At 33.7% G+C, this 21,968-nt stretch overlaps 4 protein-coding genes across 4 annotated transcripts; all 4 read left to right on the plus strand.

Annotated features, from left to right (window-relative positions):
• The first annotated feature begins 1,511 nt into the window (after positions 1-1,511).
• Positions 1,512-2,282, plus strand: LOC123322931. Its single transcript, XM_044911015.1, has one exon. The coding sequence runs from the start codon at positions 1,512-1,514 to the stop codon at positions 2,280-2,282; it is 771 nt and encodes a 256-aa protein (XP_044766950.1).
• A 6,064-nt stretch (positions 2,283-8,346) lies between these two features.
• Positions 8,347-10,858, plus strand: LOC123322933 (poly [ADP-ribose] polymerase tankyrase-2-like). Its single transcript, XM_044911016.1, has 2 exons — positions 8,347-8,557; positions 9,747-10,858. The coding sequence occupies exon 2, from the start codon at positions 9,755-9,757 to the stop codon at positions 10,856-10,858; it is 1,104 nt and encodes a 367-aa protein (XP_044766951.1). The 5' UTR covers positions 8,347-8,557; positions 9,747-9,754.
• Positions 10,859-11,880: 1,022 nt separating this feature from the next.
• Positions 11,881-12,651, plus strand: LOC123322934. The gene has a single exon (XM_044911017.1). The coding sequence runs from the start codon at positions 11,881-11,883 to the stop codon at positions 12,649-12,651; it is 771 nt and encodes a 256-aa protein (XP_044766952.1).
• A 5,683-nt stretch (positions 12,652-18,334) lies between these two features.
• Positions 18,335-20,881, plus strand: LOC123322935 (poly [ADP-ribose] polymerase tankyrase-1-like). The gene is made up of 3 exons (XM_044911018.1): positions 18,335-18,412; positions 18,509-18,653; positions 19,770-20,881. The coding sequence occupies exons 1-3, from the start codon at positions 18,335-18,337 to the stop codon at positions 20,879-20,881; spliced, it is 1,335 nt and encodes a 444-aa protein (XP_044766953.1).
• The last annotated feature ends 1,087 nt before the right edge of the window (positions 20,882-21,968 follow it).

Consider the following 21,968-nt stretch of genomic DNA (forward strand, 5'->3'; position numbering starts at 1 on the left):
CCCGCGAGGGTGCCCTCGGAATCCAAGGTGTTCCGAAATCACGGGGGCTGTACCCACCCCCGTAACCCCGGTGGGTGGTCTAGTTCGAAGGGGATCATACCGGACAGTTGTGTAGGATGGGCCGTTTGAAGCTAACATCGTACACCTCTGTACACTCGGAATTCCAGGAGCGATGCAGGCCGTTTGAAGCTAATGCATAATCTCCAAGAACTCGGGCGGTACGGTTAGGGAAAGGCGGGGTAAAAAAAGGTAACAAAGGAACATACCTGGCAGGTGTGTAGGATGGGCCGTTTGAAGCTAACATCGTACACTCCCGCACACTCGGACTCCCAAGAGAGATGCAGGCCGTTTGAAGCTAATGCATCACCTCTAGGAACTCAGGCGGTACGGTAAGGGTGGGCTGAGCTAGAGACGGCGGAACGTACCTGACAAGAGTGTAGGATGGGCCGTTTGAAGCTAACATCGTACACCCCTGTACTTTTAGGATACCAGGAGACATGCAGGCCGTTTTAAGCTAATGCATGGCCTCCAGGACCCGGGCGGTACGGTGGAAGGATGACACGGAAGCATGTACGCGCCATTTGAAGCTAGCGTACACACCTACGCATACTGGGAAAGTCCATGGGGTAGTGTAGGCCATTTGAAGCTACTACACAACTCCACGGCGGAAAGAAGGGTATATGGGAAAATAAATAAACCGGCAAATTAACCAAAAGAGTAATTAAAATAATCATACCTGAGACCTTGCCCATGTGTAACCCTTGAATGTACTTACTATCAGGTATACTTCTCGGACGGTTGATGGAACACTCTGGCTTCATTGACTGAATTTAAGAAATCGCTCGAATTTATACCCGGCACGGCCCTTTTTTATACAATTGTCAAATGCGCAATTAAACAAATTCGGCATACGACATCCCCCCTTGACCTCACGTTGAAGACATCGCGATCCGGGAACATATGGGTCCGCGCGGCCTGAAACCGGTCGACTTAATCAATTCACGTTACGGAAATATGAAAATGAATAATTCGGAAACAAAACTAATTGAAAATTTGCTTTGTTACAAATGTGTGGAGCTGTAGTTGTAGTAGGTACATAGATATATGGATTACTCTCTAAGATACCAATATCCGAAGAACAACAAGAATTCAGGCCTAATAGATCAACTGTGGACGCAATATTCATAGTTCGTCAGTTAGTGCAAAAGTCGATAGAGTTCAATAAACCCATGTCTGTCTGTTTTGTGGACTTCACCAAAGCATTTGATAGGATACGCCTAAGCGACGTAATAAGGAGTCTTGAGAAAAACAACATAGACTATAAGTACCAAAGAATCATTAAAGAAGTTTATAGAGGAACCAGAACAAGAATTAAAACTAAGGAAGGACTCTCTGAAGTACTTCAAATCAATGCTGGTATTCGACAGGAAGACAGTCTCAGCCCAACTCTATTCAACCTCATAATAGACCAAATTGTAGAGGATGTCAACAGAGTCAATGCAGGATACTGAATGGATGACCGATCCCTAAAGGTGTTGTTTTACGCAGACGATGGTGTTGTCGTAGCAGGAAATGAAGATGCCGTGCAATGTCTATTATATAAGATGAAAATATCCGCTGAAAAATTTAATATGAGCATTTCCATCAACAAGACACAATCAATGGTCATCTCTAAAAATCCTATTAGATGCAAATTGGCAGTCGATAGTGGAATAATACAGCAGGTATCAAGATTCAATTACCTGGAAACAAATATATCGTGTGAAAGAAACCTATTAGAAGAGGCACGAACACAATCGATAAAGGCATCGAGAGTCAGCGGCTATCTGAGAGATATAGTGTGGAGGAACAAAGCGATGAGTTCACAGAGCAAGACCAGAATCTACAAAACGTGTGTAAGACCTATTCTCACGTATGCCTCAGAAACTAGAGCCGAAACATCGAAAACAAAAAGCATAATGAGAACCACAGAGATGAAAATATTGCGAACCATCAAGGGAGTCACTCTAAGGGACCGAATAAGAAGTGACATAAGAGCAGAATTGGGCGTACAGGATGTGGTGAGATGGGTCAGGACACGAAAACGGTTCTCGAGGGATCTCGTAGAAAGAATGCCAGAAGACAGATGGGCAAAGTGGGCTAAAAATCAGAAACCGAACAAACGCAGACCTGTAGGAAAACCACCAAAAAGGTGGTACGTACGAGAGCTGGAGTTCAGTATCGGAGGAAGATCCCAGAAGAGGGCCAAATGTACAGGATTGAACAGGACTTGGTCCTATTGAAAGAGGAAGAAGAAGAAGAAGGCTCTCTAACCATCATAATTTTTCTGCAACCTCCACAATTAATCTCTTCTCAATTCACCCGCTAGGTACTACGAAAATCAATGCGATATACAAATAGAATAATTTCCTGTAGCAGCCTGTATATCGTCGGTGACTATGTTTGTAAACACAGGGCCGCCGTCAGGACCGGGCACTCTGCCGGGGCGGCACATCAGAAAATCATGAAAAATTTTAATGTGTTTAAAAATTTTTAGCCTTGAAAAAGAAACAAGTCGTTTCAAAACGTCGGCATTGTATTGAAGAACAATAAAGAAAATTAGTCCAAGAATCCCAATATTCTTTCATTTCATTATTTAAGGATGTTCGCTAATGAGAACCAAATCGTTAAAAATTATTGCTTCGCTGTTGTAAAATCAAAATTAATTAATAGAGCTCGTGCTGAAGTATTAACTTCCGATATTCCTAATAATTGGGAACTTCTCAAACAATTTCTCTATACTAAATTTGGAGATCTTATCAACCTAGACGTATTAATCCATCAGTTACAATTTTTAAATAAAAAGCCTCATGAAGATTCATTGAATTTTATAGACCGCATAATTGCCTTAAAAATACGAATTAATTATCGAATAGATGCAGATCCAATAACTGATCCAGAAAAATTACTTTATAAATCAAATATTCTAAAAATTTGCAAAACAGTGTTTATTTCAAATTCACCCTACGAATGGAGAACGCATTTAATTATGAATAACGACTATAGCTTTGATGATACTGTGAATGCTGTAAAAGATTATATTTCTAACTTAGAACAATACGAATTATTTGATAGAAGCAGACGAAATAAGCCTCAACAGATTCATAAGAATAACTTTTCTAATAGTTTCAACCAAAATAATCGAAAAATGAATTTTACACATTTTAATCGCCCAGCAAATAATTACAATCGTCCAGCAAATAATTTCAATCACTTCAATCAAAATAATCAAAGAAATATACAATTTCCTTCGCAACCGATACATTTAAACCAACGTCCAGTGAAATATAATCATCCGACTAATCAGCAAGTATTTGGAAATCGATATAATGAAAATGATTATCAAAATGTTTTCAAACCAAATCCTAATTATCGAAATAATAATCCGCCAGAACGGCGTGATTAAATCGCTCTAATCAATTACCGTATATTGAATTCACAAATCCAAAGTGTAAATTATTAATTGATATTCAGTTTGTTTATTAGATCCAAAATTTGCGTACAATCATTTTCCTAAAAATATTTTCAAAAAATCAACTACATTAACTGCTTGTTTAAGAAAGCAAACTTCTGATGAAAAAGTTTTATTACCATTATTTTCAGAATTCAGAACAAATGATTTTTATTTTTTATTTGGTATAAATTTCATAAAAATTATGATGGTTTAATTGGTGCAGATTTCCTGAATAAATACGGACTTAACTTAGATTTCAAAAATCAAATTATTTGTAATGATAATTGTTAAATACCTTTTTACTACCAACAAGTTTGTCAGAATCAAACAGAGATTTCAATTGATCTGTGTCATTTAGAACCGAAATTAAATAGACAATCCATTGTAAGATTTATAGATATCCTGAAATTCATCGCGAAGAAGTAAAAAGTAAAATTAAAGACATATTAGATAAAAAGATTGTTCGAACTAGCATTTCCCCATGGTCTCTTCCAGTTGTTATTGTTCCAAAGAAACAAGATTTATCAGGTAAAACAAAATGGCGTATGGCAATTGATTACAGAAAATCAAACGATAAAACAATTGATGACAAATATCCTCTACCTCAAATTGAAAGTATATTGGACAAATTAGGAAATAAAAAACATTTTACCGTGCTTCATTTAGCGTCCGGATTTCATCAAATAGAAGTTGATGAAGATTCAATTGAAAAAACAGCTTTCACTGTTGAAGATGGTCATTATGAATTTCTAAGAATGTCTTTCGGCTTAAAAAATGCCCCAGCATCTTTTCAAAGATTAATGAATGACGTTTTAAAAAAATATATTGAAAAAATTTGCTATCTTTACATGGATGTTGTTATTATATTTTCTGATACACCCGCACAACACTCAGCTGATATTCATACTATTCTTGATTTTGCTTTGAAGAAAGATAATTTGAAAATACAATTAGACAAATGCCACTTTTTCAAAAATGAAATTGAATTTTTAGGACATATTATTACCCCTGAAGGAATTAAACCCAATCCAAATAAATTAAAAGCGGTTATGCATTTCCCTATTCCTAGAACACAAAAAGAAATTAAGTCATTTCTTGGCTTAGTTGGTTATTATAGAAAATTCATTCCTAATTTCTCGAAAATTACAAAACCATTAACGGAATGTTTGAAGAAAGACGCAAAAATTAATATTATAGTTCCGAAATATATTGAAGCCTTTGAAGTATGTAAAAGAAATTTATTGAATCACCCTATATTGCGCTATCCGAATTTCAATGAGCCCTTTGTGCTTAGTACCGACGCATCAGGTTTTGCAATTGGAATTATTTTATCTCAAGGTAATCATCCGAATGACCTACCAATAGCTTATGCAATTAGAACATTGAACCCTGCAGAAACGAGATATAGTACAATCGAAAAAGAACTCCACGCAATAGTTTGGTCATGTAAGCATTTTAGACCCTATCTATACGGAAGAAAATTTACGATATACACGGATCATAAAACTTTGACCTGGCCATTTTCTTCAAAGGAACCAAATTCACGCTTAATGAGATGGCGTATTAAATTAGAAGAATATGATTATGAAATTAAATATAAAAAAGGTTCAAATAATAATGCCGATGCCCTTAGTAGAATTGTTTTAAACTCAACCGATCATTTGAATTACGAAGAATTTTTGAAACTTTACGATAAAAAAGAAATTAAAGAAAATTTTAATGTTCAAGAACAAGAAGGTAATTTATTTAAAGCCCCTAAAAAATATGCGTTAGACCATTGTGTATCAAAAGATTTTCATATGAATAAAGGTTTTGCTTTAACGTTTAAACAAAAATATGAAGGAATCAATGAATTAAATCGCAAAAAAAGTCAACAGGAGAAGTTGCTTTTATTTATTATTTATTTATTAACCGAGATAATAGAAATATTTACTATTCAATTACAAAATAATTTTATTATGAAAAAGTTTTTAAAGCGTTAATAGATTTACGTAAATTATGTGAAAATAATAATGAGAAATATTTAGAGTTACCACGAATTGCGTGTGGTTTAGACCAATTGGAATGGTCTATAATGTTCAAGATGATACAGTTCATTTTTATGCATTCAAATATAAATATAATGATATATATTATTCGAAGTAAAAAGAAGAAGGAAGTAAATAATAAAAATATTGATTTTAATGGAATTGATTATGAAGAATTCATGAAATTGATTAAAGAAGCTACTTATGAAGAAGTAGATGAAGACGAATTACCGTCAATGATTAATCAAGTTACTGAAGAAGAATCAGATGAATGTTGAGAGCTCTTGAATGCTCATGATAATAATACTAATAATCCGAATCAGAATATTAATAATGATAATAATGAAAATTATGATAATGAAGGAACTCACTTAAATGAAAATGATAATAATGAAGATAATATTGAAAATGATTTGAATAAAGATAAAAATGATGATTTTACTGTCCATAGTAAGGTAGAAAAACCAATTTTTTCTACAAGCGTGCGCGTTCAACCTTTTTTCCGCACGCATTCCAAGTTGCAAAGACTCACTTTCCCAAAACGTGCGGGAAAAACGCCTGCTATTTCTTTCCCGCACGCATTTGCGTGCGGGAATGGATTAGCAGGGGTTCTTCCCGCACGCAAATCTTATAGAGTAAATTAAATTCTATCATGTTTCTATGCATAGAACGTCAACGATGAGAAACTCATAGTAATGACATGCAGAATTACGTCTGTCATTATATATGAACTAATCAAATGATATATGATCTGTTTCGTGAAATGGATATATTTATATATTTCAAGCGCTTGTAGAAAAAATATTGTTCCTAACTCTTGCGTAAAGTGTCTTGCCCGCACTCAACTGCTTACCCGAACTCTGCTTCGCATCGTTCGGGCAACGGCAGTTTCGTGCGGGCAAGTATTACTTTCCGCACTTGATAGGAAAATAACTATAAGAGTTACCATAAAACCCTTTCCACATGTTTATTGTGATACCATAAGATTTGGTCAAACCTATTGTTTAAGCATAGTAGATTCATTTTCAAGATTAGGACAATGTTATGTTAGCAAATACTCAGTTTTATTACCTACCTTCTGTCTGTATCATTTCTTACAAAGGAATAAACTGGTATCTGTAGAACATCACTATTAATGCTACAAGAAAGCCAAGTTTCAGTTGAATTTAGAACATCAAAATCATAAGTCAAAAGATAAGCCGATAGGTCACTTAAATTTGGTATAAAAAATCTGCTATTCAAATGCAAGCAACACAACACAAATACCAATACTACATGCTGCGAGAAAATAAAAAGAGTATCATCAACTATATACGAGTGCTCAAGGTTCTCAAACAAAAAACAAATAAAGGAAAATTATAACTCATAAGCAGAAAAAAAATTACAATAACAATGAGATAGCGGGGCTCAAAAGGTAGGTAAAGAATACAAGAAAAAAGCCAATACTGATAAATTAACAAATAGTAGATATCGATTGAATTTTATTCTGGGAGGATTCTGCATTTCTTGAAATTTTTACGGTTTTAACTCCCCATTTCTGGAACGAAATCAACTAAAAAAAAATTGAAATGAACGATTTGCTACTGCGTGATTGATTTTGTTCCAGAGATTGGGAGTGAAAACCCTCAAAAGTTTCAGCAAATAGTAGATATTTGAAGAATTAACGGTTTCCATGCCTAGGTACGAAATTTTTTTTATAGCGTACTTGGAATGGCCGTGAAAACTAATATTATATTATACGCACATCATAAGACAAGTGGATTCGAAATAATAATTGAAAAATAAAATTGCAGAAAGACCACAAACAAGCGTGAACAAAGTTTTTGAGGTGGTTTTTGGGTGGCAGAGATCAACTTTCGACACGCATATCTCCAAGAAAAATCATCGTACATCTGAATGTGATACATATTCTAAAAGGGAAAGTAATCTTGTAATAAATCTCGAAATTTCATCGAGCTCCGTGCAACCGTATGGTTTTGACGAGTTTTTAAGTTTTTAACTGGTTTTGGGAATTTTTCGAAGGTCAACTTTCAACCATCGTATCTCCCAGAAAAATTATCATTAGATCCTAATGCAATACCCGGAGCAATCGTCTAGTAATAAATATCGACATTTCATCGACTTCGCTGTAACCGTTCGGTTTTGACGAATTTTTAACTCACTCCATCTTATTCGAAAATCAACGATGATTCCGAACAATTCAATTTCAAAATGGAAAGGTCGAAATCTGAAAATAAGAATTAGGAGAGCGCATCTGAGATAATATCGTTTGCTAAGGACACAAAGGGGTGATTTCATGCCGACATGAAATGTTTAAGAAAGAAAACTACCTGGCAATAATTTCTACAAAGGTAGGATGTTATCAACAATACCCATTTTCCTGGAATTTCATTACAGTTTGATAATTTGAAATGAATCATATCTTTTACTCTCTCATAAAATTTCAAAGAGGGTAATCCTAGCTTAAGGAGGCTATTCAAACTAAATTTGTTTAATGAGTAGGTAATCGGAATGTTCCGAGAAATTTTGATGACAAGTGAAATGACTATAAGAAGTACTTCTTGGCTCTTCCTTCAGTTCAAGAACGACAGAGCACAGAGAGGGTTTGCAGAGTTTTCGTGAAAAAAACAACAAGACGAAGATAGTGTAGTGTAGTGAACTTATACGTGAAACAGTAAAATATTTTTGTGTACATATGAGAACGACAGATAATTCAAAAATGCCTCTGTACGACAAGGAAGCTGATCCACTTCATGAAGCATGTATTAATGGCACGCTTGAATCAGTTAAGAAAATGGTGGTTTCAAAAAATTTCCTGTTGACTGTGAGGCAAATTGCTACCCGTACATTACTCCTTTGGGTTTAGTCACGTCGAAATTATATTCTTTTGAGATTAATTACCACCAGGAGTCCGTACTTGTATCTGATTATGAAGAAAAAATCAAATTTCTATTGAAAAAAGGTGCAAATTACGAGGAGTGGATAAAAGCGTACGGATTCATAACTAACGTGGCTGAAGTGATACTGAGAGAAGGAAGTGAGTAATTGCATTTAAATTATTATTTCGATATAGGTTATAATATATCTTATATATCCCATAAAATACCAAAGAATTCGTTTAATTTATTATTCATATTTACAAAATATAAGGAGTTATAAAAAAAACGTCTTATATAAAAGTTGAAGGACTATTAAAAACTTACGTATCCCTGGTAAATTGGTTGCTCACTAAGTTGTAGAGAATGATGGTTATATTTTTTTTTTTAGGAAAACTATGTTTATATGTATCGATATGTATATTGATCGTTTTCATTGTTGACTCAAATTTTATTTGTTTTTATTCATCTTAAGAAGGAAAATGGTTGCAAATATGCAAAGACATTTCTACGATAAATTGTAATTTAGTGTTACCTTGTTTCTAGCAATTTATTTTGTGTTTGTGGTAACTGAACGAAGTGTAATGATATTTAGGGAACCAATGAATTTCCATTGAAAAAACATAAATCTCCACAACTTTGTGAGCGAGCCTGTACATATCGATTTATCACAGATATCAAAATACTATGTAATATCAAATCTACATACTTGTAGATTTGTAACAGACCTAAAATTTTTATGAGGGACATGTTTTGATCCCATATATTTTGAAATAATTGACTGTTCTTTGGGAATTCATTGTAACCCTGTATATAATGCATGGTCTTGCAACAAGCGTGGGTTGGCCCATATCTCCATTCAGGAGAATGATAAGAATTTAATGTTTTATTCTTTGCCATCTAGTCGTACGATCTGTACAAAGTTACATACGCTTACATAGAGTGTCCAGTTTTGCCTGGGCGGACCTCAACTGTTTTTTCTTTTATAATGTTCTACATTTGTAATTAATTAGTTCGTTTCTACATCGAAAGAATATTTTAAATTTTGATTTTATGCGAAATCATTGATTGTTCTCGATATTTTCTGCATAATAGACGATTATCGGTCAAATATTGCGGCTTTCACAAGTGACATATAAAAAATCGACATGAAATATACAGGGTGGAAAATCCATCTAGCGAAACATTGCGAAAATAATTGACAAACCTTCCTTTTAACAAAGGTACCTTTTATACCTTATATGTATATTATGGATTCATTATAGAAGCTTCTTCGGAAGATCTACATAATTGATTTAGCGTTGCAAATTTTTTACAAAAACGGTTTCAATATTCTTCTTCATTTTTCAGATAAAAATATGTTCAATTTGATGGTGAATTACCTTAGAGACATCAACATGCAACACGGAATCTCGACAGATACAGCACTTCATATTGCTATCGAAAGAGGATTTTACAAGACAACGAGAAAAATATTGTCAGTGAATAAGGCCGATGTCAATAGACGCAACAACGAATACAAAGAAACCCCACTTCATCGTGCTGTATATTGGCACAGGTTAAAATTCATAAATTTACTTATCGAGCATGGGGGAAACATGAAAATTACAGATGCGCAGGGGAGAACTCCTCTACATTGTGCTTGTCACTGTGTTCATAATAAAGACTCTAAAAAGATCATTGAGAAATGTATGGAATATAACTCTTTATATTCTAGAACCACCCATATGGGTTATACTCCTATGCACACATTAATCTCTCGGTCGAAAGAAACAACAGAGGAGGCTGCAGAAGTGGTGGAGCTTTTCCTAGAAAGAGGATTTGATTTGGAGACCAAGGATTTCCGCGGATGCACACCACTGTATCTAAGCTTGAAAAGAGACGTTGAGCCAATGGCTTTATTACTTCTAAGACACTGTGCTCATCTTGATATAACTGCAGACTATGCTATTCATTTTCTCTTACCTCATATTGTAAGCACGGAAGAATTGAACGAAATGAGCAGGACTATCCTAAAATTTATTGCCTTGGAAGTTTCAAAGGGGGCTGCAATGCACGAAAGTCTAGGGGAGATCTTGAGAGAACGAAAGGACGCAAGCACTTACTTGAAAATGTGTTATCAAGAAATTGAGATCCTCAAATCTATCAAAATTGAGAATACATTCATCACTTATTGGAAACTTCTGACTAGAAGTATAAAACAAGTAGGAATGTACGCCGATAACTATTATATCGCTGAAGCAATGAGGACATTCGAAATAAGCTCATATCCAATTTATGGCCCAGACATTCATTACAAGTATGCGAAAGGACAAAGGAGGTTGGAATTGATGAATGCATGTGCAGACAGTTTGAACAGAATGTGGGAATGGAAATTACCATCAGTTTTCGTGAATATGGTAATTGATCGTCTCACAATTCCTGATATGGAGAATGTAAAAAATGCAAGGCGTTATATTTAAATATAAAATTAAACATTGAAAATTTGTAAATAATGTGTAGATTTCTCATAATACATTTCTTCGACGTTCCTGTAACTGGGTGACGGTATTGTGACTTGTGGGAACCAACCCAACTAGTTCTTATATGCACCTATTATATGATAAAAATCAAATAAAGGTTGAAATTTTACAAGGTGTTTTTTTCAAGATAATTCTTAGCAGTTTTCGAAAATCTCAATTTTCTTAGAGAATTTCGAGAACATCACGATAATCTTTTCATGCTATGATATTATAATCGGGTATTGTGTTGAAATAGTTATTCAATCAAACTAAATTAATGAAAGCGATTAATGATTGAGATTAATGTTCGAGATCATTAATCGCTCAATTAATAAAGGAGTTATTACAAGATTTTTCCGACGATCACATTTTGAATTGAATGTGAATTACGATTGCAAAAATTTTCTATCGATTCATATCGGAATGTTAATATGTATGCGGCCGATCGAACAATTCGAGAAGTCCATAGAGGGCATATTCGAGTTGTGATATTTTGAGTAAATCACATTGATATCGTTCCCTATAATATCTGTTAAAGAATGTGTGGAGCTGTAGTTGTAGTAGGTACATAGATATATGGATTACTCTCTAAGATACCAATATCCGAAGAACAACTAGAATTCAGGCCTAATAGATCAACTGTGGACGCAATATTCATAGTTCGTCAGTTAGTGCAAAAGTCGATAGAGTTCAATAAACCCATGTCTGTCTGTTTTGTGGACTTCACCAAAGCATTTGATAGGATACGCCTAAGCGACGTAATAAGGAGTCTTGAGAAAAACAACATAGACTATAAGTACCAAAGAATCATTAAAGAACTTTATAGAGGAACCAGAACAAGAATTAAAACTAAGGAAGGACTCTCTGAAGTACTTCAAATCAATGCTGGTATTCGACAGGGAGACAGTCTCAGCCCAACTCTATTCAACATCATAATAGACCAAATTGTAGAGGATGTCAACAGAGTCAATGCAGGATACTGAATGGGTGACCGATCCCTAAAGGTGTTGTTTTACGCAGACGATGGTGTTGTCGTAGCAGGAAATGAAGATGCCGTGCAATGTCTATTATATAAGATGAAAATATCCGCTGAAAAATTTAATATGAGCATTTCCATCAACAAGACACAATCAATGGTCATCTCTAAAAATCCTATTAGATGCAAATTGGCAGTCGATAGTGGAATAATACAGCAGGTATCAAGATTCAATTACCTGGAAACAAATATATCGTGTGAAAGAAACCTATTAAAAGAGGCACGAACACAATCGATAAAGGCATCGAGAGTCAGCGGCTATCTGAGAGATATAGTGTGGAGGAACAAAGCGATGAGTTCACAGAGCAAGACCAGAATCTACAAAACGTGTGTAAGACCTATTCTCACGTATGCCTCAGAAACTAGAGCCGAAACATCGAAAACAAAAAGCATAATGAGAACAACAGAGATGAAAATATTGCGAACCATCAAGGGAGTCACTCTAAGGGACCGAATAAGAAGTGACATAAGAGCAGAATTGGGCGTACAGGATGTGGTGAGATGGGTCAGGACACGAAAACGGTTCTCGAGGGATCTCGTAGAAAGAATGCCAGAAGACAGATGGGCAAAGTGGGCTAAAAATCAGAAACCGAACAAACGCAGACCTGTAGGAAAACCACCAAAAAGGTGGTACGTACGAGAGCTGGAGTTCAGTATCGGAGGAAGATCCCAGAAGAGGGCCAAATGTACAGGATTGAACAGGACTTGGTCCTATTGAAAGAGGAAGAAGAAGAAGAAGGCTCTCTAACCATCATAATTTTTCTGCAACCTCCACAATTAATCTCTTCTCAATTCACCCGCTAGGTACTACGAAAATCAATGCGATATACAAATAGAATAATTTCCTGTAGCAGCCTGTATATCGTCGGTGACTATGTTTGTAAACACAGGGCCGCCGTCAGGACCGGGCACTCTGCCGGGGCGGCACATCAGAAAATCATGAAAAATTTTAATGTGTTTAAAAATTTTTAGCCTTGAAAAAGAAACAAGTCGTTTCAAAACGTCGGCATTGTATTGAAGAACAATAAAGAAAATTAGTCCAAGAATCCCAATATTCTTTCATTTCATTATTTAAGGATGTTCGCTAATGAGAACCAAATCGTTAAAAATTATTGCTTCGCTGTTGTAAAATCAAAATTAATTAATAGAGCTCGTGCTGAAGTATTAACTTCCGATATTCCTAATAATTGGGAACTTCTCAAACAATTTCTCTATACTAAATTTGGAGATCTTATCAACCTAGACGTATTAATCCATCAGTTACAATTTTTAAATAAAAAGCCTCATGAAGATTCATTGAATTTTATAGACCGCATAATTGCCTTAAAAATACGAATTAATTATCGAATAGATGCAGATCCAATAACTGATCCAGAAAAATTACTTTATAAATCAAATATTCTAAAAATTTGCAAAACAGTGTTTATTTCAAATTCACCCTACGAATGGAGAACGCATTTAATTATGAATAACGACTATAGCTTTGATGATACTGTGAATGCTGTGAAAGATTATATTTCTAACTTAGAACAATACGAATTATTTGATAGAAGCAGACGAAATAAGCCTCAACAGATTCATAAGAATAACTTTTCTAATAGTTTCAACCAAAATAATCGAAAAATGAATTTTACACATTTTAATCGCCCAGCAAATAATTACAATCGTCCAGCAAATAATTTCAATCACTTCAATCAAAATAATCAAAGAAATATACAATTTCCTTCGCAACCGATACATTTAAACCAACGTCCAGTGAAATATAATCATCCGACTAATCAGCAAGTATTTGGAAATCGATATAATGAAAATGATTATCAAAATGTTTTCAAACCAAATCCTAATTATCGAAATAATAATCCGCCAGAACGGCGTGAAATCGCTCTAATCAATTACCGTATATTGAATTCACAAATCCAAAGTGTAAATTATTAATTGATATTCAGTTTGTTTATTAGATCCAAAATTTGCGTACAATCATTTTCCTAAAAATATTTTCAAAAAATCAACTACATTAACTGCTTGTTTAAGAAAGCAAACTTCTGATGAAAAAGTTTTATTACCATTATTTTCAGAATTCAGAACAAATGATTTTAATTTTTTATTTGGTATAAATTTCATAAAAATTATGATGGTTTAATTGGTGCAGATTTCCTGAATAAATACGGACTTAACTTAGATTTCAAAAATCAAATTATTTGTAATGATAATTGTTAAATACCTTTTTACTACCAACAAGTTTGTCAGAATCAAACAGAGATTTCAATTGATCTGTGTCATTTAGAACCGAAATTAAATAGACAATCCATTGTAAGATTTATAGATATCCTGAAATTCATCGCGAAGAAGTAAAAAGTAAAATTAAAGACATATTAGATAAAAAGATTGTTCGAACTAGCATTTCCCCATGGTCTCTTCCAGTTGTTATTGTTCCAAAGAAACAAGATTTATCAGGTAAAACAAAATGGCGTATGGCAATTGATTACAGAAAATCAAACGATAAAACAATTGATGACAAATATCCTCTACCTCAAATTGAAAGTATATTGGACAAATTAGGAAATAAAAAACATTTTACCGTGCTTCATTTAGCGTCCGGATTTCATCAAATAGAAGTTGATGAAGATTCAATTGAAAAAACAGCTTTCACTGTTGAAGATGGTCATTATGAATTTCTAAGAATGTCTTTCGGCTTAAAAAATGCCCCAGCATCTTTTCAAAGATTAATGAATGACGTTTTAAAAAAATATATTGAAAAAATTTGCTATCTTTACATGGATGTTGTTATTATATTTTCTGATACACCCGCACAACACTCAGCTGATATTCATACTATTCTTGATTTTGCTTTGAAGAAAGATAATTTGAAAATACAATTAGACAAATGCCACTTTTTCAAAAATGAAATTGAATTTTTAGGACATATTATTACCCCTGAAGGAATCAAACCCAATCCAAATAAATTAAAAGCGGTTATGCATTTCCCTATTCCTAGAACACAAAAAGAAATTAAGTCATTTCTTGGCTTAGTTGGTTATTATAGAAAATTCATTCCTAATTTCTCGAAAATTACAAAACCATCAACGGAATGTTTGAAGAAAGACGCAAAAATTAATATTATAGTTCCGAAATATATTGAAGCCTTTGAAGTATGTAAAAGAAATTTATTGAATCACCCTATATTGCGATATCCGAATTTCAATGAGCCCTTTGTGCTTAGTACCGACGCATCAGGTTTTGCAATTGGAATTATTTTATCTCAAGGTAATCATCCGAATGACCTACCAATAGCTTATGCAATTAGAACATTGAACCCTGCAGAAACGAGATATAGTACAATCTAAAAAGAACTCCACGCAATAGTTTGGTCATGTAAGCATTTTAGACCCTATCTATACGGAAGAAAATTTACGATATACACGGATCATAAAACTTTGACATGGCCATTTTCTTCAAAGGAACCAAATTCACGCTTAATGAGATGGCGTATTAAATTGGAAGAATATGATTATGAAATTAAATATAAAAAAGGTTCAAATAATAATGCCAATGCCCTTAGTAGAATTGTTTTAAACTCAACCGATCATTTGAATTACGAAGAATTTTTGAAACTTTACGATAAAAAAGAAATTAAAGAAAATTTTAATTTTCAAGAAAAAGAAGGTAATTTATTTAAAGCCCCTAAAAAATATGCGTTAGCCCATTGTGTATCAAAAGATTTTCATATGAATAAAGGTTTTGCTTTAACGTTTAAACAAAAATATGAAGGAATCAATGAATTAAATCGCAAAAAAAGTCAACAGGAGAAGTTGCTTTTATTTATTATTTATTTATTAACCGAGATAATAGAAATATTTACTATTCAATTACAAAATAATTTTATTATGAAAAAGTTTTTAAAGCGTTAATAGATTTACGTAAATTATGTGAAAAAAATAATGAGAAATATTTAGAGTTACCACGAATTGCGTGTGGTTTAGACCAATTGGAATGGTCTATAATGTTCAAGATGATACAGTTCATTTTTATGCATTCAAATATAAATATAATGATATATATTATTCGAAGTAAAAAGAAGAAGGAAGTAAATAATAAAAATATTGATTTTAATGGAATTGATTATGAAGAATTCATGAAATTGATTGAAGAAGCTACTTATGAAGAAGTAGATGAAGACGAATTACCTTCAATGATTAATCAAGTTACTGAAGAAGAATCAGATGAATGTTGAGAGCTCTTGAATGCTCATGATAATAATACTAATAATCCGAATCAGAATATTAATAATGATAATAATGAAAATTATGATAATGAAGGAACTCACTTAAATGAAAATGATAATAATGAAGATAATATTGAAAATGATTTGAATAAAGATAAAAATGATGATTTTACTGTCCATAGTAAGGTAGAAAAACCAATTTTAGAGTTACCATAAAACCCTTTCCACATGTTTATTGTGATACCATAAGATTTGGTCAAACCTATTGTTTAAGCATAGTAGATTCATTTTCAAGATTAGGACAATGTTATGTTAGCAAATACTCAGTTTTATTACCTACCTTCTGTCTGTATCATTTCTTACAAAGGAATAAACTGGTATCTGTAGAACATCACTATTAATGCTACAAGAAAGCCAAGTTTCAGTTGAATTTAGAACATCAAAATCATAAGTCAAAAGATAAGCCGATAGGTCACTTAAATTTGGTATAAAAAATCTGCTATTCAAATGCAAGCAACACAACACAAATACCAATACTACATGCTGCGAGAAAATAAAAAGAGTATCATCAACTATATACGAGTGCTCAAGGTTCTCAAACAAAAAACAAATAAAGGAAAATTATAACTCATAAGCAGAAAAAAAATTACAATAACAATGAGATAGCGGGGCTCAAAAGGCAGGTAAAGAATACAAGAAAAAAGCCAATACTGATAAATTAACAAATAGTAGATATCGATTGAAATTTATTCTGGGAGGATTCTGCATTTCTTGAAATTTTTACGGTTTTAACTCCCCATTTCTGGAACGAAATCAACTAAAAAAAATTGGAATAAACGATTTGCTACTGCGTGATTGATTTTGTTCCAGAGATTGGGAATGAAAACCCTCAAAAGTTTCAGCAAATAGTAGATATTTGTAGAATTAACGGTTTCCATGCCTAGGTACGAAATTTTTTTTATAGCGTACTTGGAATGGCCGTGAAAACTAATATTATATTATACGCACATCATAAGACAATTGGATTCGAAATAATAATTAATAATAATAATAATAATAATCTTTATTCTCCTCAATTCATCATACAGAATGGAAACTACATACAATTTTTCGATGCGAGCTCAAGTAAGCTCATTTAAGAGCTTGTGTATGAGTTCGCTCGATTAATCCATTAAAATAAATATGAAGTGTTCCTCACCAATAAAACACATCGAGGAACGATCGAAAGTGAGAGTTATAAAATAAAATTGCAGAAAGACCACAAACAAGCGTGAACAAAGTTTTTGAGGTGGTTTTTGGGTGGCAGAGATCAACTTTCGACACGCATATCTCCCAGAAAAATCATCGTACATCTGAATGTGATACATATTCTAAAAGGGAAAGTAATCTTGTAATAAATCTCGAAATTTCATCGAGCTCCGTGCAACCGTATGGTTTTGACGAGTTTTTAAGTTTTTAACTGGTTTTGGGAATTTTTCGAAGGTCAACTTTCAACCATCGTATCTCCCAGAAAAATTATCATTAGATCCTAATGCAATACCCGGAGCAATCGTCTAGTAATAAATATCGACATTTCATCGACTTCGCTGTAACCGTTCGGTTTTGACGAATTTTTAACTCACTCCATCTTATTCGAAAATCAACGATGATTCCGAACAATTCAATTTCAAAATGGAAAGGTCGAAATCTGAAAATAAGAATTAGGAGAGCGCATCTGAGATAATATCGTTTGCTAAGGACACAAAGGGGTGATTTCATGCCGACATGAAATGTTTAAGAAAGAAAACTACCTGGCAATAATTTCTACAAAGGTAGGATGTTATCAACAATACCCAATTTCCTGGAATTTCATTACAGTTTGATAATTTGAAATGAATCATATCTTTTACTCTCTCATAAAATTTCAAAGAGGGTAATCCTAGCTTAAGGAGGCTATTCAAACTAAATTTGTTTAATGAGTAGGTAATCGGAATGTTCCGAGAAATTTTGATGACAAGTGAAATGACTATAAGAAGTACTTCTTGGCTCTTCCTTCAGTTCAAGAACGACAGAGCACAGAGAGGGTTTGCAGAGTTTTCGTGAAAAAAATAACAAGACGAAGATGGTGTAGTGTAGTGAACTTATACGTGAAACAGTAAAATATTTTTGTGTACATATGAGAACGACAGATAATTCAAAAATGCCTCTGTACGACAAGGAAGCTGATCCACTTCATGAAGCATGTATTAATGGCACGCTTGAATCAGTTAAGAAAATGGTGGGTTCAAAAAAATTTCCTGTTGACTCTGAGGCAAATTGCTAACCGTACATTACTCCTTTGGGTTTAGTCACGTCGAAATTATATTCTTTTGAGATTAATTACCACCAATGGTCCGTACTTGTATCTGATTATGAAGAAAAAATCAAATTTCTATTGAAAAAAGGTGCAAATTACGAGGAGTGGATAAAAGCGTACGGATTCATAACTAACGTGGCTGAAGTGATACTGAGAGAAGGAAGTGAGTAATTGCATTTAAATTATTATTTCGATATAGGTTATAATATATCTTATATATCCCATAAAATACCAAAGAATTCGTTTAATTTATTATTCATATTTACAAAATATAAGGAGTTATAAAAAAAACGTCTTATATAAAAGTTAAAGGACTATTAAAAACTTACGTATCCCTGGTAAATTGGTTGCTCACTAAGTTGTAGAGAATGATGGTTATATTTTTTTTTTTAGGAAAATCATGTTTAATGTTGACTCAAATTTTATTTGTTTTTATTCATCTTAAGAAGGAAAATGGTTGCAAATATGCAAAGACATTTCTACGATAAATTGTAATTTAGTGTTACCTTGTTTCTAGCAATTTATTTTGTGTTTGTGGTAACTGAACGAAGTGTAATGATATTTAGGGAACCAATGAATTTCCATTGAAAAAACATAAATCTCCACAACTTTGTGAGCGAGCCTGTACATATCGATTTATCACAGATATCAAAATACTATGTAATATCAAATCTACATACTTGTAGATTTGTAACAGACCTAAAATTTTTATGAGGGACATGTTTTGATCCCATATATTTTGAAATAATTGACTGTTCTTTGGGAATTCATTGTAACCCTGTATATAATGCATGGTCTTGCAACAAGCGTGGGTTGGCCCATATCTCCATTCAGGAGAATGATAAGAATTTAATGTTTTATTCTTTGCCATCTAGTCGTACGATCTGTACAAAGTTACATACGCTTACATAGAGTGTCCAGTTTTGCCTGGGCGGACCTCAACTGTTTTTTCTTTTATAATGTTCTACATTTGTAATTAATTAGTTCGTTTCTACATCGAAAGGATATTTTAAATTTGGATTTTTTTGCGAAATCATTGATTGTTCTCGATATTTTCTGCATATAAAACATCGACATGAAATATACAGGGTGGAAAATCCATCTATCGAAACATTGCGAAAAAAAAATTGACAAACCTTCCTTATAACAAAGGTACCTTTTATACCCTATATGTATATTATGGATTCATTATAGAAGCTTCTTCGGAAGATCTACATAATTGATTTAGCGTTGCAAATTTTTTACAAAAACGGTTTCAATATTCTTCTTCATTTTTCAGATAAAAATATGTTCAATTTGATGGTGAATTACCTTAGAGACATCAACATGCAACACGGAATCTCGACAGATACAGCACTTCATATTGCTATCGAAAGAGGATTTTACAAGACAACGAGAAAAATATTGTCAGTGAATAAGGCCGATGTCAATAGACGCAACAACGAATACAAAGAAACCCCACTTCATCGTGCTGTATATTGGCACAGGTTAAAATTCATAAATTTACTTATCGAGCATGGGGGAAACATGAAAATTACAGATGCGCAGGGGAGAACTCCTCTACATTGTGCTTGTCACTGTGTTCATAATAAAGACTCTAAAAAGATCATTGATAAATGTATGGAATATAACTCTTTATATTCTAGAACCACCCATATGGGTTATACTCCTATGCACACATTAATCTCTCGGTCGAAAGAAACAACAGAGGAGGCTGCAGAAGTGGTGGAGCTTTTCCTAGAAAGAGGATTTGATTTGGAGACCAAGGATTTCCGCGGATGCACACCACTGTATCTAAGCTTGAAAAGAGACGTTGAGCCAATGGCTTTATTACTTCTAAGACACGGTGCTCATCTTGATATAACTGCAGACTATGCTATTCATTTTCTCTTACCTCATATTGTAAGCACGGAAGAATTGAACGAAATGAGCAGGACTATCCTAAAATTTATTGCCTTGGAAGTTTCAAAGGGGGCTGCAATGCACGAAAGTCTAGGGGAGATCTTGAGAGAACGAAAGGACGCAAGCACTTACTTGAAAATGTGTTATCAAGAAATTGAGATCCTCAAATCTATCAAAATTGAGAATACATTCATCACTTATTGGAAACTTCTGACTAGAAGTATAAAACAAGTAGGAATGTACGCCGATAACTATTATATCGCTGAAGCAATGAGGACATTCGAAATAAGCTCATATCCAATTTATGGCCCAGACATTCATTACAAGTATGCGAAAGGACAAAGGAGGTTGGAATTGATGAATGCATGTGCAGACAGTTTGAACAGAATGTGGGAATGGAAATTACCATCAGTTTTCGTGAATATGGTAATTGATCGTCTCACAATTCCTGATATGGAGAATGTAAAAAATGCAAGGCGTTATATTTAAATATAAAATTAAACATTGAAAATTTGTAAATAATGTGTAGATTTCTGATAATACATTTCTTCGACGTTCCTGTAACTGGGTGACGGTATTGTGACTTGTGGGAACCAACCCAACTAGTTCTTATATGCACCTATTATATGATAAAAATTAAATAAAGGTTGAAATTTTACAAGGTGTTTTTTTCAAGATAATTCTTAGCAGTTTTCGAAAATCTCAATTTTCTTAGAGAATTTCGAGAACATCACGATAATCTTTTCATGCTATGATATTATAATCGGGTATTGTGTTGAAATAGTTATTCAATCAAACTAAATTAATGAAAGCGATTAATGATTGAGATTAATGTTCGAGATCATTAATCGCTCAATTAATAAAGGAGTTATTACAAGATTTTTCCGACGATCACATTTTGAATTGAATGTGAATTACGATTGCAAAAATTTTCTATCGATTCATATCGGAATGTTAATATGTATGCGGCCGATCGAACAATTCGAGAAGTCCATAGAGGGCATATTCGAGTTGTGATATTTTGAGTAAATCACATTGATATCGTTCCCTATAATATCTGTTAAAGAATGTGTGACGACCTCCTGTCTCCATCTGTTGCCGTCTTCTTCTCCGAAGATAGAAACCTCGGGCGCCACCTCTAGTTTAAAGTGTTGAGGACACTCGGAACCTGTAGGCGGTATCCTACAGGTGACCAGGAGCTACAGTCAGAGAAAGTTATGTCCAGGGGTCAGATGTTCATGAAGTTCGGACAGTCCCCTATCTCTGAAATATCTTAGAAACTCTATTCGGGAGAAAAATAAAACACACAATAACCATGAAACTTCTATTCAATATCTTCTATATACATAATGATGTCGTACAGGGTATAGGGTGAATAAGCGGTGCAGAAGCAGAAGCAGGATGTAACGTGCTTTTAATGTCGAAGCGTGATGAGTGAGAAAAGTAAGAATGCGGGATGAAGCGGTCGGAGTTAGAATGAAGCAAGAGCGTAAGTGAAAACAGTGCAAGTCAACTCTACGTTGCGTACAAGCGGCGGGTAGTAACATGGGCAAAGTCGGTCATTATAAGCGAGACC

This window comes from Coccinella septempunctata, chromosome 1 (assembly GCF_907165205.1).
Source record: "Coccinella septempunctata chromosome 1, icCocSept1.1, whole genome shotgun sequence".
Classification (NCBI taxonomy): domain Eukaryota; kingdom Metazoa; phylum Arthropoda; class Insecta; order Coleoptera; family Coccinellidae; genus Coccinella; species Coccinella septempunctata.